The sequence below is a fragment of the Callospermophilus lateralis genome, chromosome 17 (assembly GCF_048772815.1).
Source record: "Callospermophilus lateralis isolate mCalLat2 chromosome 17, mCalLat2.hap1, whole genome shotgun sequence".
Taxonomy (NCBI): Eukaryota; Metazoa; Chordata; class Mammalia; order Rodentia; family Sciuridae; genus Callospermophilus; species Callospermophilus lateralis.
Genome location: NC_135321.1, coordinates 48,885,331 through 48,907,428, shown reverse-complemented (window position 1 = coordinate 48,907,428; position 22,098 = coordinate 48,885,331). Strand labels below are relative to the sequence as shown.

General features: G+C 33.8%; 1 protein-coding gene across 4 annotated transcripts in view; it reads left to right on the top strand.

The window, feature by feature from the left end:
* Yes1 (YES proto-oncogene 1, Src family tyrosine kinase) overlaps positions 1–22,098 on the top strand; it is a 73,040-nt gene that overhangs the window by 41,581 nt on the left and 9,361 nt on the right. For all 4 annotated transcript variants that reach the window (XM_076836545.2, XM_076836546.2, XM_076836544.2 and 1 more), the window contains exons 2-10: positions 5,590–5,862; positions 9,811–9,910; positions 12,841–12,939; positions 14,206–14,309; positions 14,395–14,544; positions 16,292–16,447; positions 16,625–16,804; positions 19,595–19,671; positions 21,628–21,781. In XM_076836545.2, coding sequence (XP_076692660.1) covers positions 5,598–5,862; positions 9,811–9,910; positions 12,841–12,939; positions 14,206–14,309; positions 14,395–14,544; positions 16,292–16,447; positions 16,625–16,804; positions 19,595–19,671; positions 21,628–21,781 — 1,285 coding nt within the window. In that variant the 5' untranslated portion in view covers positions 5,590–5,597. The remainder of the gene's footprint in view (positions 1–5,589; positions 5,863–9,810; positions 9,911–12,840; positions 12,940–14,205; positions 14,310–14,394; positions 14,545–16,291; positions 16,448–16,624; positions 16,805–19,594; positions 19,672–21,627; positions 21,782–22,098) is intronic.

Below are 22,098 nucleotides of genomic sequence, written 5' to 3'. Positions count from 1 at the left end.
AAATATTGTCTCTCTCTCTCTCTCTCTCTCTCTCTCTCTCTCTTTAAAACAAAAATGTGGAACAACTGGAATTCTCATTTTGTTGGTGAGAATGCAAAATGTTAAGGCCACTTTGGAAACATTTTGTCATTTCTCCTAAGATTGTACTTCCATACAGGCCAGCAGTTTCACACCTTGGTAATTACTCAGATGAAATGAAAGCTTATTATGTTCACAGAAAACCCTGCAGGTATATGCTGATAATGGCTCTGTGTGTGATTTTCAGAAATTGGAAACAACTCAAATGTCTCTCCATTGGGGAACGAATAAACAGTAGTATGTGCATACAGTAGTATGTGCATACAGTGGCATAGTACTCAGTGGTAAAGGAATGAACTGTTGACATTCGCAGAAACATGCCTGGATCTCAGATACATTATGCTAGGTGAAGGAAACCAGAATCAAAAAGCTGAATATCATATGATTCTATTTGTATGGGATCTGGAAAAGATACAACTATAAGAACAGGAAATAGATCAGTGGTTCTCTGGGCTTGTAAGGAGAGTACAGAGGGGAATAGGAGAATCCTGGGAGGTGATGCAATTGCTCTTTATTGACATTGATGTGGCCAATGTACGATTGTATGCATCTGTCAAAACTTGCAGACCTGAGCCAGACATGGTGGCACACATCTGTAATCCCAACTATTTGAGAGGCTGAGGCACGAGGATTGCAAGTTCGAGGCCAACCTGGGCAACTTAATGAGAATCTAACTCAAATTTTTTAAAATGGCTGGGAATGGGAATGTAACAATGGGAAAACACTTGTCAAGCATGTGCTAGGCCCTGGGTTTAGTCTTCAGGACCACCAAAAAAAAAAAAAAAAAAGTGCATACCTGAATAACCTGTATATTAATAAGGGTGACTTTAAATTATGTAAGTTAAATCCTGGTTTTTAAATAGGATTTTTAGAAAGTGAGAAACTGATCCTTGAAGCATTGCAAATGTAAGAGATTCCTCATCATATCTTAGTAATGAATGTGAATGCTTACTTAGTTTACCATTGAAACTAACCTAAGTGTAGAAATAATATAGTTTAGAAGAAAGGATGTTGTTTAACTGCTTTTTGTTGACTTTGGCAAATAAAGAGAGATTAAAGATGATGTGCCATTATTCAGTACCTGACTGTAATTTGTATCAGTGAATTGGTTAGCAGTTAATATGTAGTTCATATGATTTTTATAATATAACATCAGTTCAGCCAGATGCATTTTATGATGTCATATACCTTTCGATGTCAAAAGATTTCCATCGCCAAAGCTTGGAAATGTAACACATAGCTATACAGAATATTTGGATCCTATCCAAATCCATGTAGGTATATGACAAGTTTTTGACAGAAAAAAGAAGTATTGTTGAGGACGTAAAGCAACTGAAATTCACATTTATTACTGGTGGGATGCAAAATGGTATAGACAATATGGAAAATAGTTTAATAGCTTTTTGTGGTAAAAGTAGGCATAATTTTATATTACATGATCAAACAGTTCTATTCCTAGATATTGCTGGGGGTGATGGTGAAGAGAATGACTCATGTTCACCCCACCCCTGAAGACTTACTGGAATGTTTATAGTAGCTTCATTTGTAATAGCCTCAGACTGGAACATCTCGAAAAACCTATCAACAAGTGAATGTGGTTATAGGCAAGTGATGGGATTCTACATAGCAATAAAAATTAACAAACTACTGATACATTGCAATGATATGGAAGTATCTCAGACAGGATTTAATGAAAAAGCTAAATGCATATGATTTTATTTAGGTAAGACCCTAGAAAAGATAAATCTTCAGTTAGAAAAAACAGATCATGATTGCCTAGGGCTGAGATTATGGATTGAAGTTAGGATTTGCCTGGAGAAAGGTACAACTGAACCTTTTGGGATGATCAGAATATTCTGTATTGTGAATATAGTATATAATTTTACACATTTGCCAAAACTCATTGAACCTTATGCTTAAAATAGTTGCCTGTTATTATATGTAAATTATATCTTCAAAGTTGATTTTTTTTTTTATTTTTTAAAGAATTTTAGGTAAAAACTTTATGACAGTGTCAGGAAAGATTTCCATGATTTTTAAATAAGTTCATGTTTAAAAAAATCTTCAGAATAGCAGAAATAAATCAGATTGAGAGTTAAAACATTGTTTTCCAGCAAATATTCATACACATATCAGAATAAAATAGTTTGCCTATGATTTTAAGGTTTAAATTTTACAACTTAATATTTTATGGAGGGCTGGAGTTGTAGCGCAGTAGTAGAGCAATTGCCTTGTATGTGTGAGGCACTGGGTTCGATTCCCAGCACCACATATAAATAAGCAAATACAGTAAAGGTCCATCAACAACTAAAAAAGTTTAAAAAGAAGAATATTTTATGATTATATAAACACTTTGAGGGAAGTTTGAAATCTTTGTTGTAACGCTATTGAATCCTGATATCTGGAGCCTGGGAATGTAGCTAAAAGATAGTGTGCTTGCCTAGTACACACAGGATTATTCTGGATTTGACCTCAAGCACAAGGAAGGCAAGAGAAGAGCTGATATGTCCTTATGATATGTTGAAAAGAGACTTAATTTTTTAAGATCTTTTAAGCTGCAAGTAACAGAAAGCCAAACTAAAACTGGCTTCTGCAGTGGGTGTTTACTGGATAATAAATGGATCTTTTTTTTTTTAAATTTATTTTTAATATTTATTTTTTAGTTCTCGGCAGACACAACATCTTTCTTTGTATGTGGTGCTGAGGATCGAACCCGGGCCGCACGCATGCCAGGCGAGCACGCTACCGCTTGAGCCACATCCCCAGCCCATAAATGGATCTTAAGCGTGTTTTACGTTTATACAATATTTGAGTAACACTATCTAGGACCCAAGTTCCTTATGTCTTCCTGCCCTTCCATTCTCAATATATTGGTGTGTTACCTCTGGTAGGTACTTGAGGTCTCTGGATGGCATCCCCAGATATGGGCATTCATATTTGTGAATGTAACATCTGTGCAAGAAAAATGGAAAGTAAGGAAAACTTTCTAGAAACCTGTGTTCATGGCTCAACAAGCAAACTGTCAAGGGAACGAGACTCCCTGAGTGGCTTAAGTCAATCATTAGGGCTAGAAAGGTGTCGAGCCTCCTCTGAACGACTTGGCAAATGAAAGGAGGGTAAATAAAGTCAGGGTTCTTCTATCAGAAAACTGGGAGAATGATTGTTCAGTAACCAAATGTCTGTTGTATCAGATTACATTAAGACTGTGAAGAAGAGGCTCAGTAAATTATACAAAGAAATTATAGAAGCCATCTTGATAGTAAATGTATGTTCTCAGCTGATGAAGCTGTAGTCCAAAAATTATCCGTATTTTTATGACCTAGTCATAAAAATTACTGTATTCTTCAGTATACTGTAATCTATTCTATGTCTTCGTGACATTAAGAAAAGTTCCAGCTGGGTACAGTGCCACAGGCTTGGTAATCTCAGCCAAGGCAAGAGGATGCTAAAGCAAGAGTATCATAAGTTCAAGACCAACCTAGGCAACTTAGTGAGACTGTCTCAAAATAAGAAAGTCCTGGAGATATAAGTCAGTCGTCAACTTTCTGACACCAGGTTCTATCTCCGTTGGTGGGGAGGGATGGGGGGATATTCCTGAGACTGGGAGTATGGCTCAATGGTAGAATACTTACCTGGCCAGCTAAACTGGAGGGTCCTGAATTTGATTCTCAGCTCTTTGAAAAGAAACACTAAAGCCCCTATCAGGCTTCTAATTTCTAATCAGCTAACCTTTAAAAATCAGTTTAAATGTCACTTCATTTTGGTCTTTAAACACTGTCATTTTTATTTGAAGAGTCTGTGTCTTTATTCCCTCTATACTATTCTACTTATTAGCACTTTGTTAAAAAATTACAAAGTACTTCACATGAAAATAGTTACATAATTACCTACATTTAATACATTAACATTTTTCACTATTTGTTTATGTTTATTTTAGGATAAAAATGTTATAGTTGAAGCTCTTTCCCACCCCCAACTCATGGCATTGTCTTAAGCTTATGATTATCTTTTTCAATATGGAAGTATTAATAGCTGTAATTGCTGCTTATCTCTTACATGTAGGTATCCTCCAGCATTGTGTTAATTTTTCATTTTCCTTTAAATCTGTACCTTGGGTGAGTTTTATTATCTCTAAAAGAGTTAAACTGTGAAAATATTTTGTTTATTTTTTTTCTCTAGTTCCCCAACTTTTTCTGAGCTTTAAACTTAATATCCTTCATTAAGCTTCACAGGCACCTACAATATACACCTGGAATTAAACTCATTGGTCAAAACAAACAAACAAAAAAAACTTATCCCTCTCTACTTGTTTCCTTTCAGCTATGGTTTTTCTTTCCACTTGATTGAAACTACAAACTTTGAAGTCATTCATTATACATGTATAAAAACTAAGTGTTCAATAAATACTAAGATGAATAAATGACCACTTTTTCTTTGTGTTTTCTCTCCCCATATTCAGCTTATCATCTACACACTTATTTATTCTGCATATCAACTAACTCATTTTTCCTTTCATAATTGACTGCTCCATGTTTCTTCTTTTGCTTTTTTCTCATATGGGTCATTAAATGACGATTTTTCCTAATACTTTTAGTAGCAGTTGCCTTTTTTTTTTTGATACTCGGGGGCACTCAACCACTGAGCCACATCCCCAGCCCTGTGTTTTTATGTTTTATTTAGAATTTAGAGACAGGGTCTCACTGAGTTACTTAGCGCCTATTGCTGAGGCTGGCTTTGAACTCATGATCTTCTTACCCCACCCTTGTAAGCCACTGGGATTGCAGTGCACCACTTGCTCGGCAGCAATTGCCTTTTTTTTTTTTTTTAAGTTGTAGGTGGACACAATATCTTTATTTCATTTTTATGTGGTGCTGAGGATTGGAAGAAGTGCCTCACGTGTGATAGGCGCACACTCTACGACTGAGCTACAATGCCAGCCCCAGCAATTGCCTTTTATTATTTAGTTTATAATTCCTTCATAGTTTTCAGTATATATTTAAATTCAGTATATACTTAAATTTCCAGACCCATCTTGTTTTGATGTTTGTATTCAATTGTCACATTCTTTAGAATGTGTCCACTTAAAGTAGTGATCTGAAAACCCTTCAACTGTGAGTTTCTGAGACTGCTTCTATTTTAATATTTATAGCTATATTTTGAATTAATATTACATAACTGAAGTTATGAATGTTCACTCTTTCAGAATTTATCAGGCAGTCATCATTCACCTGCTTTCTTCTGAATGTTATAGGATGGGAAAAACTACAACTAAGAATTACTGTTTTTAAAAAAGAATTACCTTTAAAGTTACTATGTGTAGTTTATTTGCTGCTCAATTTAAGTTTTTATAGTTGTCATATATAGGATAATGGGACATAATTTAATAGTGCTTTTTTTCTGGGTAGCAAGGCTGGAAGGATGCTTTATTTAAAGTCATATTTTCCATTGTATTTTTTTAAAGTATGATGTATATTAACTATTTCTCAAAATATTTGCCTATTTCCTCTGTAGATTTGATAATGGGCTGCATTAAAAGTAAAGAAAACAAAAGTCCAGCTATTAAATATAGAACTGAAAACACTCCAGAGCCTGTCAATACAAGCGTCAGCCATTATGGAGCAGAGCACACTGCAGTGGCACCATCATCTTCAGCAAAAGGAACTTCGGCTAATTTTAGCAATCTTTCCATAACACCATTTGGAGGATCCTCAGGGGTGACTCCTTTTGGAGGAGCATCTTCCTCATTCTCAGTGGTGCCAAGTTCATATCCTACTGGTTTAACAGGTGAGATTTAAATGGATAATTATGTTGCCTGTTTGAGAACATAACCTTGGGCAGTACATACTTATGGTCTATTTGCTAAGCAAAATATCTTACTGGAGGACTTTAAAAAATTGTATGTGAAAATTCAATATCTAACATAAAAATTAAAGTCAATATATATATGTGGAAATGGTTCTGGGAAATTTGGTGACAGTTTGATAGTGTTTATGTGTATTTGGGTTATACTTTTAATTATTTCATTAACTTACCAGTAATTATTAAGCAATTAATATGTGGCAGGCACTGGGAAAATGAAGATTAAAAACATACATTCCTCTTCCAAGAATCTTATAACTTCTCAGGATTAGAAAGTATTAAAGTAATCCAGTAGTTACTTAATAAGTGTTAATTATTTGGCATTACAGTCATGATAATGCAGTATTTCTATCAGATACTATGATTTATAAAAGAAAAATTCTGAGGCTCAGAAAACTTTTCCCCCCCAGAGATTATAAGCACAAGAGCTTGGATTCAGTGTCATACTGCAGGACTCCCATTTTTACATTATTATATCTTTTCAGAGAACAGCAAGAAGAGATAGTTGACAATCTTCCATGGATACAGAATGCCCTAAAAAAGTAGATTTTAAAAACTTGAAAAAGAGAAAATGAGCTCTTACGTTACATGAGGGCTCCCGCATCAGGATGCTTTTCCCTTGAAATAACAAAGCACAGGTAGCTAAAGCAAAGAAGATGAGCTTCAAGATTCATTTGTGTGCAGTTCCATGATATCAATAGGATTTGGGTTTATTTCATCTGTCTCCTGTTTATCCTTAGGCATAAACAGCTGCCAGCATCAAATGGAGTAACATATGTCCTTATTTTTTAAAAATATTTATTTATTTATGTATCTTTTAGTTTTAGGTGGACACATTATTTTGTTTTTATGTGGTGCTTAGGATCAAACCTGTGCCTTATGCATGCTAGGTGAGCACTCTGCCACTGAGCCACAACCCTAGCCCTAACATATGTCCTTATTAACAGCCTGTGGGGGCAAAGGAGAAATCTCTGTCACAAGCATGGATTATAAATTTGTCTCCTCAGTTTGTTCACCTCTGAACCAATAATAGTGAGGACTGCCATACACTGATTCTGTTAGACAACATTTGGAGAATAATGGACATCACCACAATCACAGCCCTAATTCCAGCCTTCTGAATGCAAATATTTCAATAATCTATGGCTATGATGATATTTCTCTGTCATTAGTAAAAAGTTTAAATTATTTTCAGGATTATATGTTTTTTAAAGTTACTAATTCAAAATGATTAAAATAAATTTTGATACTTAAAAGACATACTTTAGTTACTTTAAATTTTTATTGATGTGCATAGTGGACATGGTAGTGCACACCTGTAATCCAAACAACTGTGTAGGCTGAGGCAGGAAGATCACAAGTTTGAGGGCAACTATGGCAATTTACAGAGACCTTTTTTCAAAATAAAAAGGGCTATGGCTGGGGATGTAGCTTAGTGGTAGAACTACAATCTGGGTGCAATCTCCAGTACTGGAGAAAAAGAAAAAGTATTTATTCATGTGAAATACCCCATTCAAAGATGTTCACTTATTAACTCTGTAAAAAACAGAGTGTCTTTGCATATAGGTATAGAGAGATGGGCAAGACAAACAAGGCTTCTCTCCTGATGGAGTTTACCTAATAATGTTGATTGAACAATAATTAGTGAACAAACAGCTAAACAAGTTGATATCAGTATTTCTTAATTCTATAAAGGAACTAGCAAGAATAATTGGTAAAGATTCTGTAGTTGATCAGGAAAAGCCTCCTTGAGAAGAAATCATTTTAACTGATATTTGATTGATGAGAATGAACTATCTGCAGACCTGAGGAAAGAACAGAATTTCTAGGAAGAGGGAATAACAAACACAAAGTTCAAGAGAAACAAATGGACTGGAAAGTTTTTAAGAACTGGTGGGAAGAACAATGTAGGCAGAGAGGAGAGTTGTATGATGTGATATTGATATTAGGATATCACTATTACTTAGTACTACATAGACTCTAGTAAGGAGTTTGGATTTTTTCTGAAGCTGGAAAGAAGCTCCTCGAGAGATTATATGTAAAGGATTTTGCATGATCGAATTCCCTTTTTAAAAAACTCATTCTTGGGCTGGGGATGTGGCTCAAGCGGTAGCGCGCTTGCCTGGCATGCGTGCGGCCCGGGTTCGATCCTCAGCACCACATACAAACAAAGATATTGTGTCCGCTGGAAACTAAAAATAAATAAATAAATAAATATTTAAAAAAAAAAACTCATTCTTGCTGCTCTGTGGAGAAGTAAATTAAGTAGCCAGTACTCAGCCCCAGCAGTCCCAGTAAGAAATGACATGGATTGGGATTTAGGGGGCAGCAGTGGAAATGGAAAATAGATAAATAAAATATTACAGATGTAGAACTGGTAGTATTAGTAGTAGAATTGGCTCAAGTTATTACCTGACTTGATTCTAGTGCTATTTGCTTAGATAGAGAGGATTTGGGTAAATACAGATTAGAGAAGAAAAATCAAGAGCTTCATTTTGTACATGTTTTAAATGGTTATTACACATTCAGTAGTGATGTCAGAAAGCAGTTGATACATGACTAAAACTTGGGATAGAAGCCAGATGAATGAACTTTGGTTTGCTATTATTTTGTATTTAGAGACAATAGATTTTATACTGCTTTCTACATTTTGTATTTAGAGACAGTAGGTTTTATACTGCTTTCTACATTTCATATTTTTGCTTAGTCTGTAATTTTACTAACTGCCTTTCTTGCTACCATTAAAAAAAAAATCTATTGATGGATGGATGTAAACTAATCATTGATATTTGCCAAGTCAGCGGAATTACATTGAATAAAATATATACATATTAAAATTAAGAATATGTTGGAACAGAGCTCAATGATAGAGCACTTGCCTTGCTTGTGTGATGCCCTGGGTTTGATCTCTAGCACTGAAAAAAAAAAAAATTAAAAAAGAATAAGTTCAAGTCTATAGTACAACCTAGTGACCATAGCTAATAATAATGTATTGTAGCCTTCAAAGTTGCTGAGAAATTTTAAGTTTTCTCACCACACACACACACACAAAAATGTGAAGCAATGCATATGTGAATTAACCTGATTTAACCATTTTACAATGTATACATGTTTCAAAACATTGTGTCATATGTGATAAATATATACAATAGAAACGAATTATATTTTATGGGAAGTTTAGCCGGAATACCTGTCTGAAATAATTTTAAGCACTGACAAGTCATGTATATTGTATACATTTGTTCTATTGTTATTTGTTTTGCTTACATATAATAGTTTAGCTGTTCAGTGCACTCCTCTCTTAAGCATCTGCACATGTTGCTAAATATGAGTTATTTTTGGAATTTATACTTTATAATTCATATCAGCCATGCCATTAAATTTCCACGACAAACCCAACAGTTTTATTTTTAAGGTAAGTATATAGTAAGTTAATCTTACTAAAACCCTAATGTTTAGTATTAATGATTATAGATGAAAATGTTCACCTGTTGTTTATAAGAAGTTGAGAAGATTAATGTCAGTAGTCTATAGTGCTCCAGTAGTGTTCTTCCTTCCAAAGAATTGGTTCGAAATTTGACTATCTTTTCAAGCCAGAGGCATTAGTTCAGAGTTGAAATTAAATTTATTTCTGAGTCTGTAGAATTTTAGAATATGTAAACTACAGTGATTTTATGGAAGGTCTTAAGAGAACATCTCATTATTTAAACTCCAGCTGCTCAGAGCCCCAACTTTTAGAAGCCCCAATTGTCTAAAAATAGATTCTGAAAACTGGAGAGAAAAAAATAAGATTTTTGCTGGCAATAGTTTTTTATTTCTCTTTTGTTTCAGTTTATCTATATAATTTACCTTGGTATTTTTTTCCTTTGCTAGGTGGTGTTACTATATTTGTGGCCTTATATGATTATGAAGCTAGAACTACAGAAGATCTTTCATTTAAGAAGGGTGAAAGATTTCAAATAATTAATAATACGTAAGTGTTGTGAGTATTCTGAGAGGGAGAAATACAGACAGACACTTGTTCTTTACATTGAAACTTATAAGCTAGTTTATGATCTGGAGATAAGCATGACAGGGTATGGGTCTCTGACCTCTGTGCTGGGTATATTTAGTTCCTTGAGACACATGACATAATACTGCCTATAGAAGTTACTACTTCTACAAATTGTGCTGCTGTGGTTCAGCCATAAAGAGTAGAGATTTAAGAATGAAGAGTTGTAGCTAATAAAAAAAAAAAAAAATTAAAAAAAAGAATTAAGAGTTACTGAGGGGGCATATGCAAGTATATTACTTTAAAAAATCTTTTATAAAGAAAATTCTTTGTTCCTATTTAAATATCCAGATGATTTAAAGATCTTTTCTTTTTTCTAAAAAACAAAGTCAAAAAGTTGAATAAGGAACTTTTGTACTCCCAAATGGACCAAATTAAGTTGCTTTTTCCTTATGTAACTCTCAAGACTTTCTGTCATTTAGTGATCCACATAGAAAATTTGATACTTGTTTTGGAAAACCAATCCCATAATTTCATTAACAAGCGTAACAATCACTTATAACTTCTTGAAATATATACTTATGGTCCCTTTGCTTCCAGTCATGTTTCCCTCTATCCTTGTTTCCATCTGTTACCAGTTATTGTTCCAGAATGTAAAATATGATCATGACTGTCTTGCTTTAAAATCCTTAAGTAGCTACCTGTAGTCATCAAAATAATAATAATAAAAAAAAAACATAAGTAGCCATCGTTCCCTGAGGATTTATTATGTGTTTCTTCAAATCCTTTTTAACTCTACCAATCAGCCATACTGTAGTAGGTGGAATTTTCTAAGTACACTAGAGTTTCTTGCCCTTTCCGTGCCTTCACACATAATACTTTTTTCTGGAGTGACTGTTTCTCCATTCTCCTCCTTCTCTCCCTTCTTCTGTCCCTTCCTTTGTGCTGGAGATTGAACCCAGGGCCTCGTGTATATTAGGCAAGTGTTCTAACATTTATGCTCTACAACCCATGCCCTGCAATATTGTTTCTATTAGGTATTCACATAGCACCCTATGCAGACTTCAGTCCCAGCTCCCAGGGAACTTTTAATTTGTCACTTTGCTTGTCATTCTTTTAGGTCAGTAGTTCTCAACCTGGGGCAAAATTACCTGGGAGATATTTGGCAATGGCTGGAAATAGTTTTGGTTGTCATCAGGGTGTTGCTACTGTCTTCTACGAAGTAGAGGCCAGTGATATTGGTAAACATCCTTCTATGCATGCAGCAAAGATTTATCAAATCCAAAATGTATTATTGAGGCTGCAAAACCCACTCTAGACTGAGTTATTTAAATTTAAGGACTGTCTTTTTACCTTTTTTCCACATATCCTGAGTGACATCTATCACTCAGTAGGTATTCAGTTCATATGAATCATGATTGCTTATCAGGATCAAATACAATTCTGTTTGTAGGTTTCAAAATAATTAACATACTAGAAAACCAAAAACCAAATGTAGGAGTTTGTAAATGTTTGAATTACCAAAGGGCTTTCCATTTCAGTTTTTGAGAGCAAAATCAATGAATATTTTTAAAATTTTTGATCTAAAAAATACATTTAATCTTTTTTCTTTTTCTTAAATTTTTTTTTTTTTTTTTTTTTTTTTTTTTTTTTGGTCAGTGGTGCCTCACACATGCTAGGCAAGCGCTCTGCCACTGAGTCACAACCCTATCCCTACATTTAATTTTAAGTAGTGAATGCCATGTACATCATCCTTATTAGAGACTAATATTTGTTCTTTTCATATTACTTTTGTAACAGTCAAGGTTTATATACCACAAACCATATAGTTCTTTTTTTTTTTTTTTTTTTTAAGAGAGAGAGAGAATTTTTATTTTTTTAAGCTTTCGGCGGACACAACATCTTTGTTTGTATGTGGTGCTGAGGATCGAACCCGGGCCACACGCATGCGAGGCGAGCGCGTTACCGCTTGAGCCACATCCTCAGCCCCCATATAGTTCTCATATTCTGAATTTTGACTTAATTTGAGTATATTGAATTATTTTTAGATAACATTTTTCTAGAAATTGAGCTTTTTATTACTGTTTATTATTAATTGCTTTTCTACAAGGAGTGCTCATGCCTCATAATTTTTTTTCTAAAATGACTAAAACAAGAACATTACAATTTTGTGTACTGTTAAAAAGAAAAGCATTCAACAACAAAAAAGAACTATTGATATGTGCTAAAACATAGATTAACCTTGAAAAAAAAATATGCTGAGTGAAAAAAGCCAGTCACAAAAGACCACATAAATCATTCCATTTATATGAAATGCCCACAATATTCATATCCATAGAGATGGACAGCAGTTAAGTGGTTGCCAATAGTGGGAGGGGTTGGAGGTGATTACTCATAAGTATTGGGGTTCTTTTTGTGGTGGTAAAAAATATTCTAAAATTTATTATGTAATGGCTATACAGCTCTATGAATATATTAAAAACCACTAAGTTTGTACCTTAAATTGGGGAGTATTATGGTAAGCAAATTATCTCAAGCTCTTAAGAAATTCAGCCAAAGATGAATAATTTGAAAGTTTATTCAAAACTACTTAGTTCAGTATAGTTTATTGTCTTAGGTTGAAAGAATTATGAAGAGGAAAAAAAGATACTATAATTGAATTTTTAGTGTATGGTGTTTAGGGCTTTTGTTGTTGATTTATTGTAGAAGTATGTAATTATACTTTTGCTTAGTCTTAATTTCCTTAATTCATTTAACTTATTTTTAAAATGTTGTTCTTTTACAATGTTGAGTTTAATTCTTGATCAAGTGAATGTATAAGTAGAAAAATGGAAGTTATGTCTCTCATTTACTTGAAATAAGAAAGTGCAATATATTATACATTGTGGTAATTGTTGTTTTGTGTGTTTCAGGGAAGGAGACTGGTGGGAAGCAAGATCAATTGCTACAGGAAAGAATGGTTACATCCCTAGCAATTATGTAGCGCCTGCAGATTCCATTCAGGCAGAGGAGTATGGCAGTACTTCATATTTTATTGATTATTTTGATTTTTAAAATGTTTTAATGCACATTCTACTTAGCCACAATTTTACACACACACAATTACATACCAGTCTTAATACAGCTAATGTATCATTAATAGATGTTACTTGAGAATTCATAATTAATGCTGTAATATCTGCTTAGATTGGTATCCTGAGTAAATCTTAATTAATAATATTTTTATGCCTTGTCTTTTTCCTTTAGTTTTCCACTTAGTTTTTAAAATTATCTAGCCCTTTTCATATTCTGCAGACTTTCTTCAAAATTTACCTCAGAAAGGAGATTGTTTCAGTGTTTAACTTCTTGATTTAGGTATTTGCATTGTGGTTATGTAGGACAGTATCCTTGTCTTTTACAAAGCATACACTGAAGTATTTAGGGTAATGATTCAGCATTTTGGCAACATTCAGTCAGTTCAAAGGGAAAAAAGATGTAAACACATGCACCCAACATATAAAGGAAGGTGGGAAATAAAGAATATAACAAAGTAAAATATTGACAGCTGGGGAACTTGGGAGTTCTGTGTACTATTCTTACAACTTACAATGTTAGAAGTCAGTTTCAATGACATATTACTTTTTTGGTCCAACTAGTTTTTCTGGGATCCATAAATAATAACCTCTTTTTCATATTACAACAGTTAACACAGTGTCTTGCATATAGCTAGGGGGTTATCAATACTTGTTTGTTTTATTAACATATGCCTCAATAACTGTTTTTACTATAACATTTGTTACTTTTGTTCTTTTGCCTTCTTCACTGTTCTGTGAGTCTTTTCATAGCAAAGATTGTCATTTTTATTCATTAAACTTTATTAAATCAAACTCATATGAAATTAGAGTTCCTCATAATTTGAGTATTATATACTTAGATCTTATCAATACAGGTGATCACATGTTATCAGAGAACAACTTCTGTTCTTCCTACCTGTATGTGTCACTGACAGAAAAGATCTGTTATTTGCTGTCTTTCTCCATTTGTTGTTTCCGTGACTGCCAGATAGAGTTCCAGTGATATGTTGAGTAGTCAGTACATGGAAATACTATCAGATATTTTAACAGTGATATTTGTAAATTCTTATTTATTAAAGAATTTATGTTTTACTATATCCTAAGCATGTTCTGTAGCTATTCTTTGTCATCTCTCCTATCCCATTTCACTCTTATTTATTTGTGAATATAATTTTTCTGACCTTCAAACCTTCCCAACTCAAAACATCATTAATTTTTTTCTAGATGGTATTTTGGCAAAATGGGGAGAAAAGATGCTGAAAGATTACTTTTGAATCCTGGCAATCAACGAGGTATATTCTTAGTAAGAGAAAGTGAAACCACTAAAGGTATGATTACTATTATATTAATATAAAAATTTTTTGTCCAGTATTTTAAGAAAGATATAATAAGCATTTATTTTCTTCCTCCCAGGTGCTTATTCCCTCTCTATTCGTGATTGGGATGAAGTAAGGGGTGACAATGTGAAACACTACAAAATTAGGAAACTTGACAATGGTGGCTACTATATAACAACCAGAGCACAATTTGACACACTGCAGAAATTGGTGAAACACTACACAGGTAAAAATTATTTCCTCATGCTCTGTTGTATGAGAACGAAATTCATGTCCTCATCTCTCTTAAGGGTTAGCATACTACTACTTTATACACAGTACGTGCCCAGTGTATGTTAGTATTCTAGTTTTAAAATGAGAACAGGTAGTTCTTAGTGTCTGAATTGAGTTATTGGATAGTGTGCTAAAATCAGACTGTCGTTGAAATTTTTATATCTTACAAGCATAGTTTTCACAGTGGCGTTCCATTTCATAATGTACAAATACATTTTGAGGCTGGGTGCAGTGGCACATGCCTTAAATCTCAGCAGCTCCAGAGACAGACCAGGAGGATAGTGGGTTCAAAGCCAGCCTCAGCCAACAGCGAGGCATTAAACAACTCGGTGAGACCCTGTCTGTAAATAAAATACAAAATAGGGTGTGTCTCAGTGGTTGAGTGTCCCTGAGTTCAATGCCCAGTACCCCCTCCCCCAAAATATATTATGAAAATAAATGAAAAACATAAAAGCAAATATTTTATTTATAAACACAGGTAAGTAGCTAAAGCTAAACACTTGACACAAAAAGCTGTATCACATATCACATGGATTACCTTCCCCTTCAGCAGCTGATCTCCTAAGATTTCCTAGAATATAAACCCAATAAAATATGGTCTGAAGGTATATTTTTCTTAGAAGATTAACCTGTGGCAACTATAGACATTCTTGTCTTTCAAAGATTTTGGAAATATTCAATTGTGGAGTCTTATCTCAGAATTTTTCATTATCAATTCATTATGTAAATGCATCTAAATCTTTAAATGATTAGTACTGGAGGAGGGAAAGTTTCCATGGTAATATCTTCTTCAATGACAGGTAGCTATAAACTGAATCTACCAAGTCAATCAGCAGTCTTGACATCAATCAAATATGTTACCAAGCAGTGCCAACACATAATTGCCCTTGCTAGAATAGAAAATTTGTGTGGTTGGTAACCATTCTTGATGAGAATGGGAGGAAACATGTCTCATTTACAATAAGAAAGACTGTATGAGAAAGATGCACAGATCAAGCCATTATAAATCTGGAGTTCCTTACATTTGTGGCTCTCTTATTCAAAATTCAGTTCACTAAGTGAATTTTTTCCTGCTGGGAACAGTGGTGTGCATAGCTGTAATCCCCATGGCTTGGGAGGCTGAGGCAGGAGGATTGCCAGTTTAAAGCCACCCTCAGCAATTTATTATGGCCTTAAGCAATTTAGCAAGATCTTGTTTCAGAATCAAAAAGGGCTAGGGATGTGACTCAGTGGTAAAGTGCTGGGTTCAATCTCCAGGAAAAAACAAAACAAAAAGAAATAACAATTAATAAAAGCATTCTCTTAGGGATCAAATAAATCCCATTTATTAAATTAGAAATTTGGAGGTAGACAGACCTGGCTTTGAATCCCATCACTTACTAACTGTGGGACCTTGAGAAAATTTCCTAAATTTCCCAAGCCTCATTTTTATGAGCGATTTATAAAGAGCCAAATTAACACAATAGCTAGAGCATAAGTATTCAGTAAACAATAACATAAAAATATATTTAACAAAATGTTTCACTTCTTATATGTGGGTTGTTTTTTTTTTTCTTGTAGACAACTTCCTTTTTGTTTTTAGAGAAAAACTGATGCCAGTTTTTCTATAATTTATGAGCCCTTTTTAAGCATTTATATACACTGTAGCTTAATTTTTATACATAATTCATTTTACATTGTAGTTTTATTCGTTTATCTAGAACATGCTGATGGTTTATGCCACAAGTTAACAACCGTGTGTCCAACTGTGAAACCCCAGACTCAAGGTCTAGCAAAGGATGCTTGGGAAATCCCTCGAGAATCTTTGCGACTAGAGGTTAAACTAGGACAAGGATGTTTTGGTGAAGTGTGGATGGGTAAGAAGCCTGAATTTTTGGTTTTTGTCAATTTTTAGCCACAGATTAAAGTGCCACAATTTTATTACAAATATATATATATAATATTAAATATGTAATATAATTGCTATTCATTGAAATTTGTTCTAAAATCCCTTGAAATATTGATTAAAATAGTAAGAGGTATTGTTTCTCTAGGAACATGGAATGGAACCACAAAAGTAGCAATCAAAACACTAAAACCAGGTACAATGATGCCAGAAGCTTTTCTTCAAGAAGCTCAGATAATGAAAAAATTAAGACACGATAAACTTGTTCCACTCTATGCTGTTGTTTCTGAAGAACCAATTTACATTGTCACTGAATTTATGTCAAAAGGTAAGTGTATATTAGTATCTCTTGGAATATTCATGTTGGTAACTTCTTTACAAAAGAATCATTCATTTCAGTTTTTATACAAATGGAGTCTTATTGCATAGTACTATCTAATTTATGATTATTTTTGGAAGCATTTGAAAAGAGAAATGGGACATTTTGGTTTTCTTGTTGTTGTTGTTTACTAGTCTGGGGATTGAACTCGGGAATGCTCTACCACTAGGGTTATATTACCAGCCCCCCCCCCCTTTTTCCTTTATTTTCTTTCTCTCTCTCTCTCTCTCTCTCTCTTTTTTTTTTTTAATTGAGACAGGGTTTCACTAAGTTGTCCAGGCTGGCCTTGAACTTGCCATCCTCCTGTCTCAGCCTCCCAAGTTGCTAGGATTACAGTCATGTGCCACCATGCCCCCCAAAATGTGACACTTTGTTAATGAAATAGTGGTTAGTTCCAGTTATTCCGGAGGATTTACAAAGTTTTAAAGGATGATTAGGTAGTTTGAATTTATTTTGAAAGTAGGTTTTTTTTTTTTTAATATGTTTTTTAGTTGTAGATGGACACTTAGCACCACATAAAAATAAATGAAAGTAGATTTGACTAAAGGAAAAAACAAAATATACAAACTGAGTTAAAATGATAAAATAAGAATGATATTCAGGTAGTACTGAAGCAAAGAAAAAAGGTAAAATTAAAGGAAATTTGTTTTAATGTAAACACAGTCTGTATACTCAGGACTCCTAGAAACTTCTTTTCTCCATTACTGTCAACTGCAGTTTCTCCATCTTTCAAACACAGACCACAAGGTGAGATCTTCTGTAACAGAGCTAGTTATGGCCAAGAAAAAGAGAAAAGAAAGTTGATGTTCTTTCCTCTTCATCCCTAGGCTACTGATGCTTTAGAAGAAGGACCAGTAAATCTGCAAGTATGCTTACTGGCTCAATTTTTACCCATTTTGAATTTGATCTTTTTTTTTCTTTTAAGTTGTAAACGGACACAATATTTTTATTTTATTTATGTATTTTCATGTGGTGCTGAGGATCGAACCCAGTGCCGCACACGTGCTAGCAAGCACTCTACCACTAAGCCATAACCCCAACCCTTGATCTATTTTTTAAGTTATTTTATTTTTTTACTCTCAAATCAAACTAAATAACTGCACCGGTTATGTTACCCTCTCCATAGTCTACCTTGTAATGATATAGTTCCCTCTAGTGGTAACAAGGGCAACAACAAGGTACATATTTGCTATAGGAATTTTTTTTTTCTCAAAAGGGACTGAAACAAACTGACATAGCCTGTTAATTGATAGCGAAAACATACCTAAACCCAATAATTCATGGCTCTCTTTGGGAAGAGTTTCTACTGTAAACAGCTTCCAAGTATACCTTTTCAAAGAGTACTCTGGTTGAACTTGAAGACAAAGGAGAAAGGGTCAAGGAGGAAATTTAAATCAAGACATTGCTAACAAAAGAAATATAATGGAAGTAAAGCTAATGGTTCATTTATCTCTGTATTACTTTACAAATTATTTAACTTTGAGAACATGGTAGAATCCTGTGTTGTCAGATCACTAGTTTAGGATTATTTCTAGGTAAGAGGTTAAGAATACAAGATAACAAAAGTCCTTTCTAGTTTTAAAACTCAGAAATTCCCCAGTTTGGTTTTTAGCTTAGCAGTTGGCCCCTATAATACATCCAGACTCATTGCCTTATGTGCTCCAGCGTAAACCCACTGTTTTGGACAGATAGATTTTTTTCATTCCTTGTTTCCATTTTTTATTTCGTGCTATAAATTCCACCAAGCACCTCACACATTCTAGCATATGCTTTACTACTGTGCTACACCCCCAGCCCTAACCATGGCTTTTGTTCGTTCTATTTTATTTACTTGGAATTTCTTTTTCCTATCTCCTGACCATTTCACTAACTGCACTTACCAATAGGTAGCCAATCCATGACCATTTTTTACATTCAGTTGTAATTTCTCTTTGTCTCCTTGAGCTTGGAGCCATTCCTCTGACTTTCTGTTTCACAGCATTGTTATTTAATAAAACAATCCAATTTTATGTTTTATAAAATAAATCTTAGTTTGGATTTGTCTGATGGTTTCTCTTTACTAAATTGAAGCATGTGTATGTTTTTAACTAGTGATAGAGACATTTCTTCCTGGCTTTTCACTTTGCTGTATTCATAGTATTTTGCTGTTCCATTATAATTTCTGCTAAAATTAAGAGACACTGGTCAAGCTAGCACTTCCACAGTAGCTCATTTAGCTGCCTTTATTTAGTTATAACCATATCTGAATTCTTGAATCATATTGATTTAAAATGTTATATTTTTTGAGGGCTGTGGCTGTGGCTCAGTGATAGAGTGTTCCCCTGGTACATGTGAGGCTTTGGGTTCGATCCTCAGAACCACATAAAAATAAATAAAGTCCATCAACAACTGAAAAAATATTTTTTAAAAAATATATTTTGGGGTATAAAACGTAGAATCTTGATCAAAGCAGGAAAGAATGACAACAATTTGATGACATTTTCTGTAGGGAAAGGGAAATGGTACATTTTTCCTTTTTTTCATGTGTTATAAAGAGATAATAAATTTCAGTTTAGGGGTCTTTTCTAGAATCTTTGAGGTAATTATTCAGAAATTTCAAAACTACGAAAGAAACTTTTTTTAAAATAAAAAATTGAGAAACTTTGTTAGAGTTTGGTTATTTGGGGGTAGAGGAATATTTATGTCAATCTTAATGTAAAATCTACTTATTTTCCATGGATATTTCACTGTCTCTTACAGGAAGTTTATTAGATTTCCTTAAGGAAGGAGATGGAAAATATTTGAAGCTTCCACAGCTGGTCGATATGGCTGCTCAGGTATTTGCATATAGATATATCAACTTGAATTGAAAGTTAACATTTAAAATGTAGAATAATCTTACCTAAATAATATGGTTTATGTAGAAAAGTAAAGGAATTTTAGAACAGAAAGGAACGTTGGAGATAATCCAGCGTGAGCTCCTAGTATTACAAATAATATAGTATCTAAAGACCAGAGGGATTTAAAATTTACAAAACTTGTTCATAGCAGAACATATTAAAACTAGCTATGGAACTCCCAGTTCAGTGCTATCCCATATATCATGACCTTTTAGAAAGTGTTTTCACAGATACAAAATCTATATATATTTCAACAGATAAATCTGAGAAAATTAAAATGGCTGGGCATGGTAGCTCATATCTGTAATCCCAGTAACTCCCAAGGCTGAGGCAGGAAGATTACAAGATCCAGGCCAGCCTTAGCAATTTAGTGAACCTCTCAGCAACTTAGTGAGACCCTGTCTCGAAATGAAAAAATTAAAAGGATTCAGGGAATGAAGCTCAGTGGTAAATTGCCCTGGGTTAAATCTCCAGTACAAAAAAAAAAAAAAAAAAAGCAAGAAAATTAAAATGGATGAGTACTCTTCCAAAGAAAATATTAGACATCTAAAGTGTATGCTGAATTTTTTATTTACTATGGTCCTAAACAAGAATTAAAATGGCAATATGCTGTTAAGAATGAGTCTTTTGAGCTGGGGTTATGGCTCAGCGGTAGAGCGCTCGCCTAGCACGTGCAAGGCCCTGGGTTCAATCCTCAGCACCACATAAAAATAAATAAATAAATAAAGGTACTGTGTCCATCTACAACTTAAAAAAAAAAAGTAAAAAACATCTAAATATTATGCTCCTTACCAAAAAAAAATATATATATTTAAAAAAAAAAAAAAAAAAAAAAAAAAGAATGAGTCTCTTTAGGCTAGACAGAGTAATACACACCCATTGAATCAGGAGGCCAAGGCAGGAAGATCACAAGTTTAAAGCCAACCTCAAAAGCTTAGGGAGACCCAATCTCAAAATAAAAGGGTCTAGGGATTGTAGCTCAATGGCTAATATGCACTCCTGGATTCAGTCCCTGGTACAAAAAAAAAAATCTTTTTTAACTCTTCTGAATTTTTTGTTTTAAAATATAATGTTTCTATTCAGATATGTTATAGGTGTTCGAAGGGCCTTTTATTGAACTCAGTTGACATAACTGGTAATGCAGCTTTTACTTCCCAGTGAGCTTCCACATGGCCACAGAATCTGGCAGTTTAGAGGAACTTCATATAGAGGAACTACACATATAACACTGGCATATGCCAGGCCATGAGGTCAAAACTTCTAGATACTCTGTGTTAGGGTATCTGAACCTTTTTTTTTTTTTTTTTAAAGTCAGGTACATGTTTTAGGTTTTAGGAGCCATATACAATCTCTGTCAGACCCCATCCTCCTCCTCCTTACAACTCTTTAAAAATAGAAAAACCATTTTTAGTTCTCGGGCAATATAAAAACAGATTGCAGGCCACGTTAGGCTGCAAGCTCAAGTTTACTGTTTTCCACCTGTGCTTACAGGACATCTTAGGCTGTGCCTGATGCAAACTTTGATAGACTTTTATCCAGAATTTCTAAATAACCCGATGACTTATCTTGTCTCCCAACCACTGACACAGGAAGACATTAGGACATTGAGCTGCTAATGGTTACTGGATACACTGAGTGGTGCCCTCAAAAAAGGTTTAGATTTTTGGTGGTTGTGCTGGGGATGTGTCCAATTTTTAAAAGCTGAATTTAGCCTGCTTTTTTATTATAGTGTTTTCTATTTTACCTACTAGCTCCTAAGTAATATGTCTGTTACTATCATCTCCTTTTAAGGTGTATGATTTCCCAGTGATCTATTAAACATTAACCAAAATTATCTTCTCCCTGGTTTTTTCTGCATCATGTTTTGTATGTATCTGTTTTTCCCTTTCCAAGATTGCTGATGGTATGGCATATATTGAAAGAATGAACTATATTCACCGAGATCTTCGAGCTGCTAATATTCTTGTAGGAGAAAATCTTGTGTGCAAAATAGCAGATTTTGGTTTAGCAAGATTAATTGAAGACAATGAATACACGGCAAGACAGGGTAAGAGTACTTTTATTTAAATGCTTGTAATCTATTGTCCTTTGTTTTTTTTCTCACTTAAAACTCTTTTCAATATGCAGTTTTATAGAGTAAGAATAATTATAGGTCCTATCAGAAGAGTCACAAAAACATTGATTTTATTCATAAAATTATATATAATGAATACTACTGTGATTTTTTGATAGTTATTTCCTGCAAGGATTTGGTTAGGTGTTCTTTGCATTTTAAGTATAATTAATAATAGCTTCTTTACATTTATTTTAGCATATCAACAAATAAATTTTTTTTTAAATTTCTTTCTTTTCTTTAACAAACTT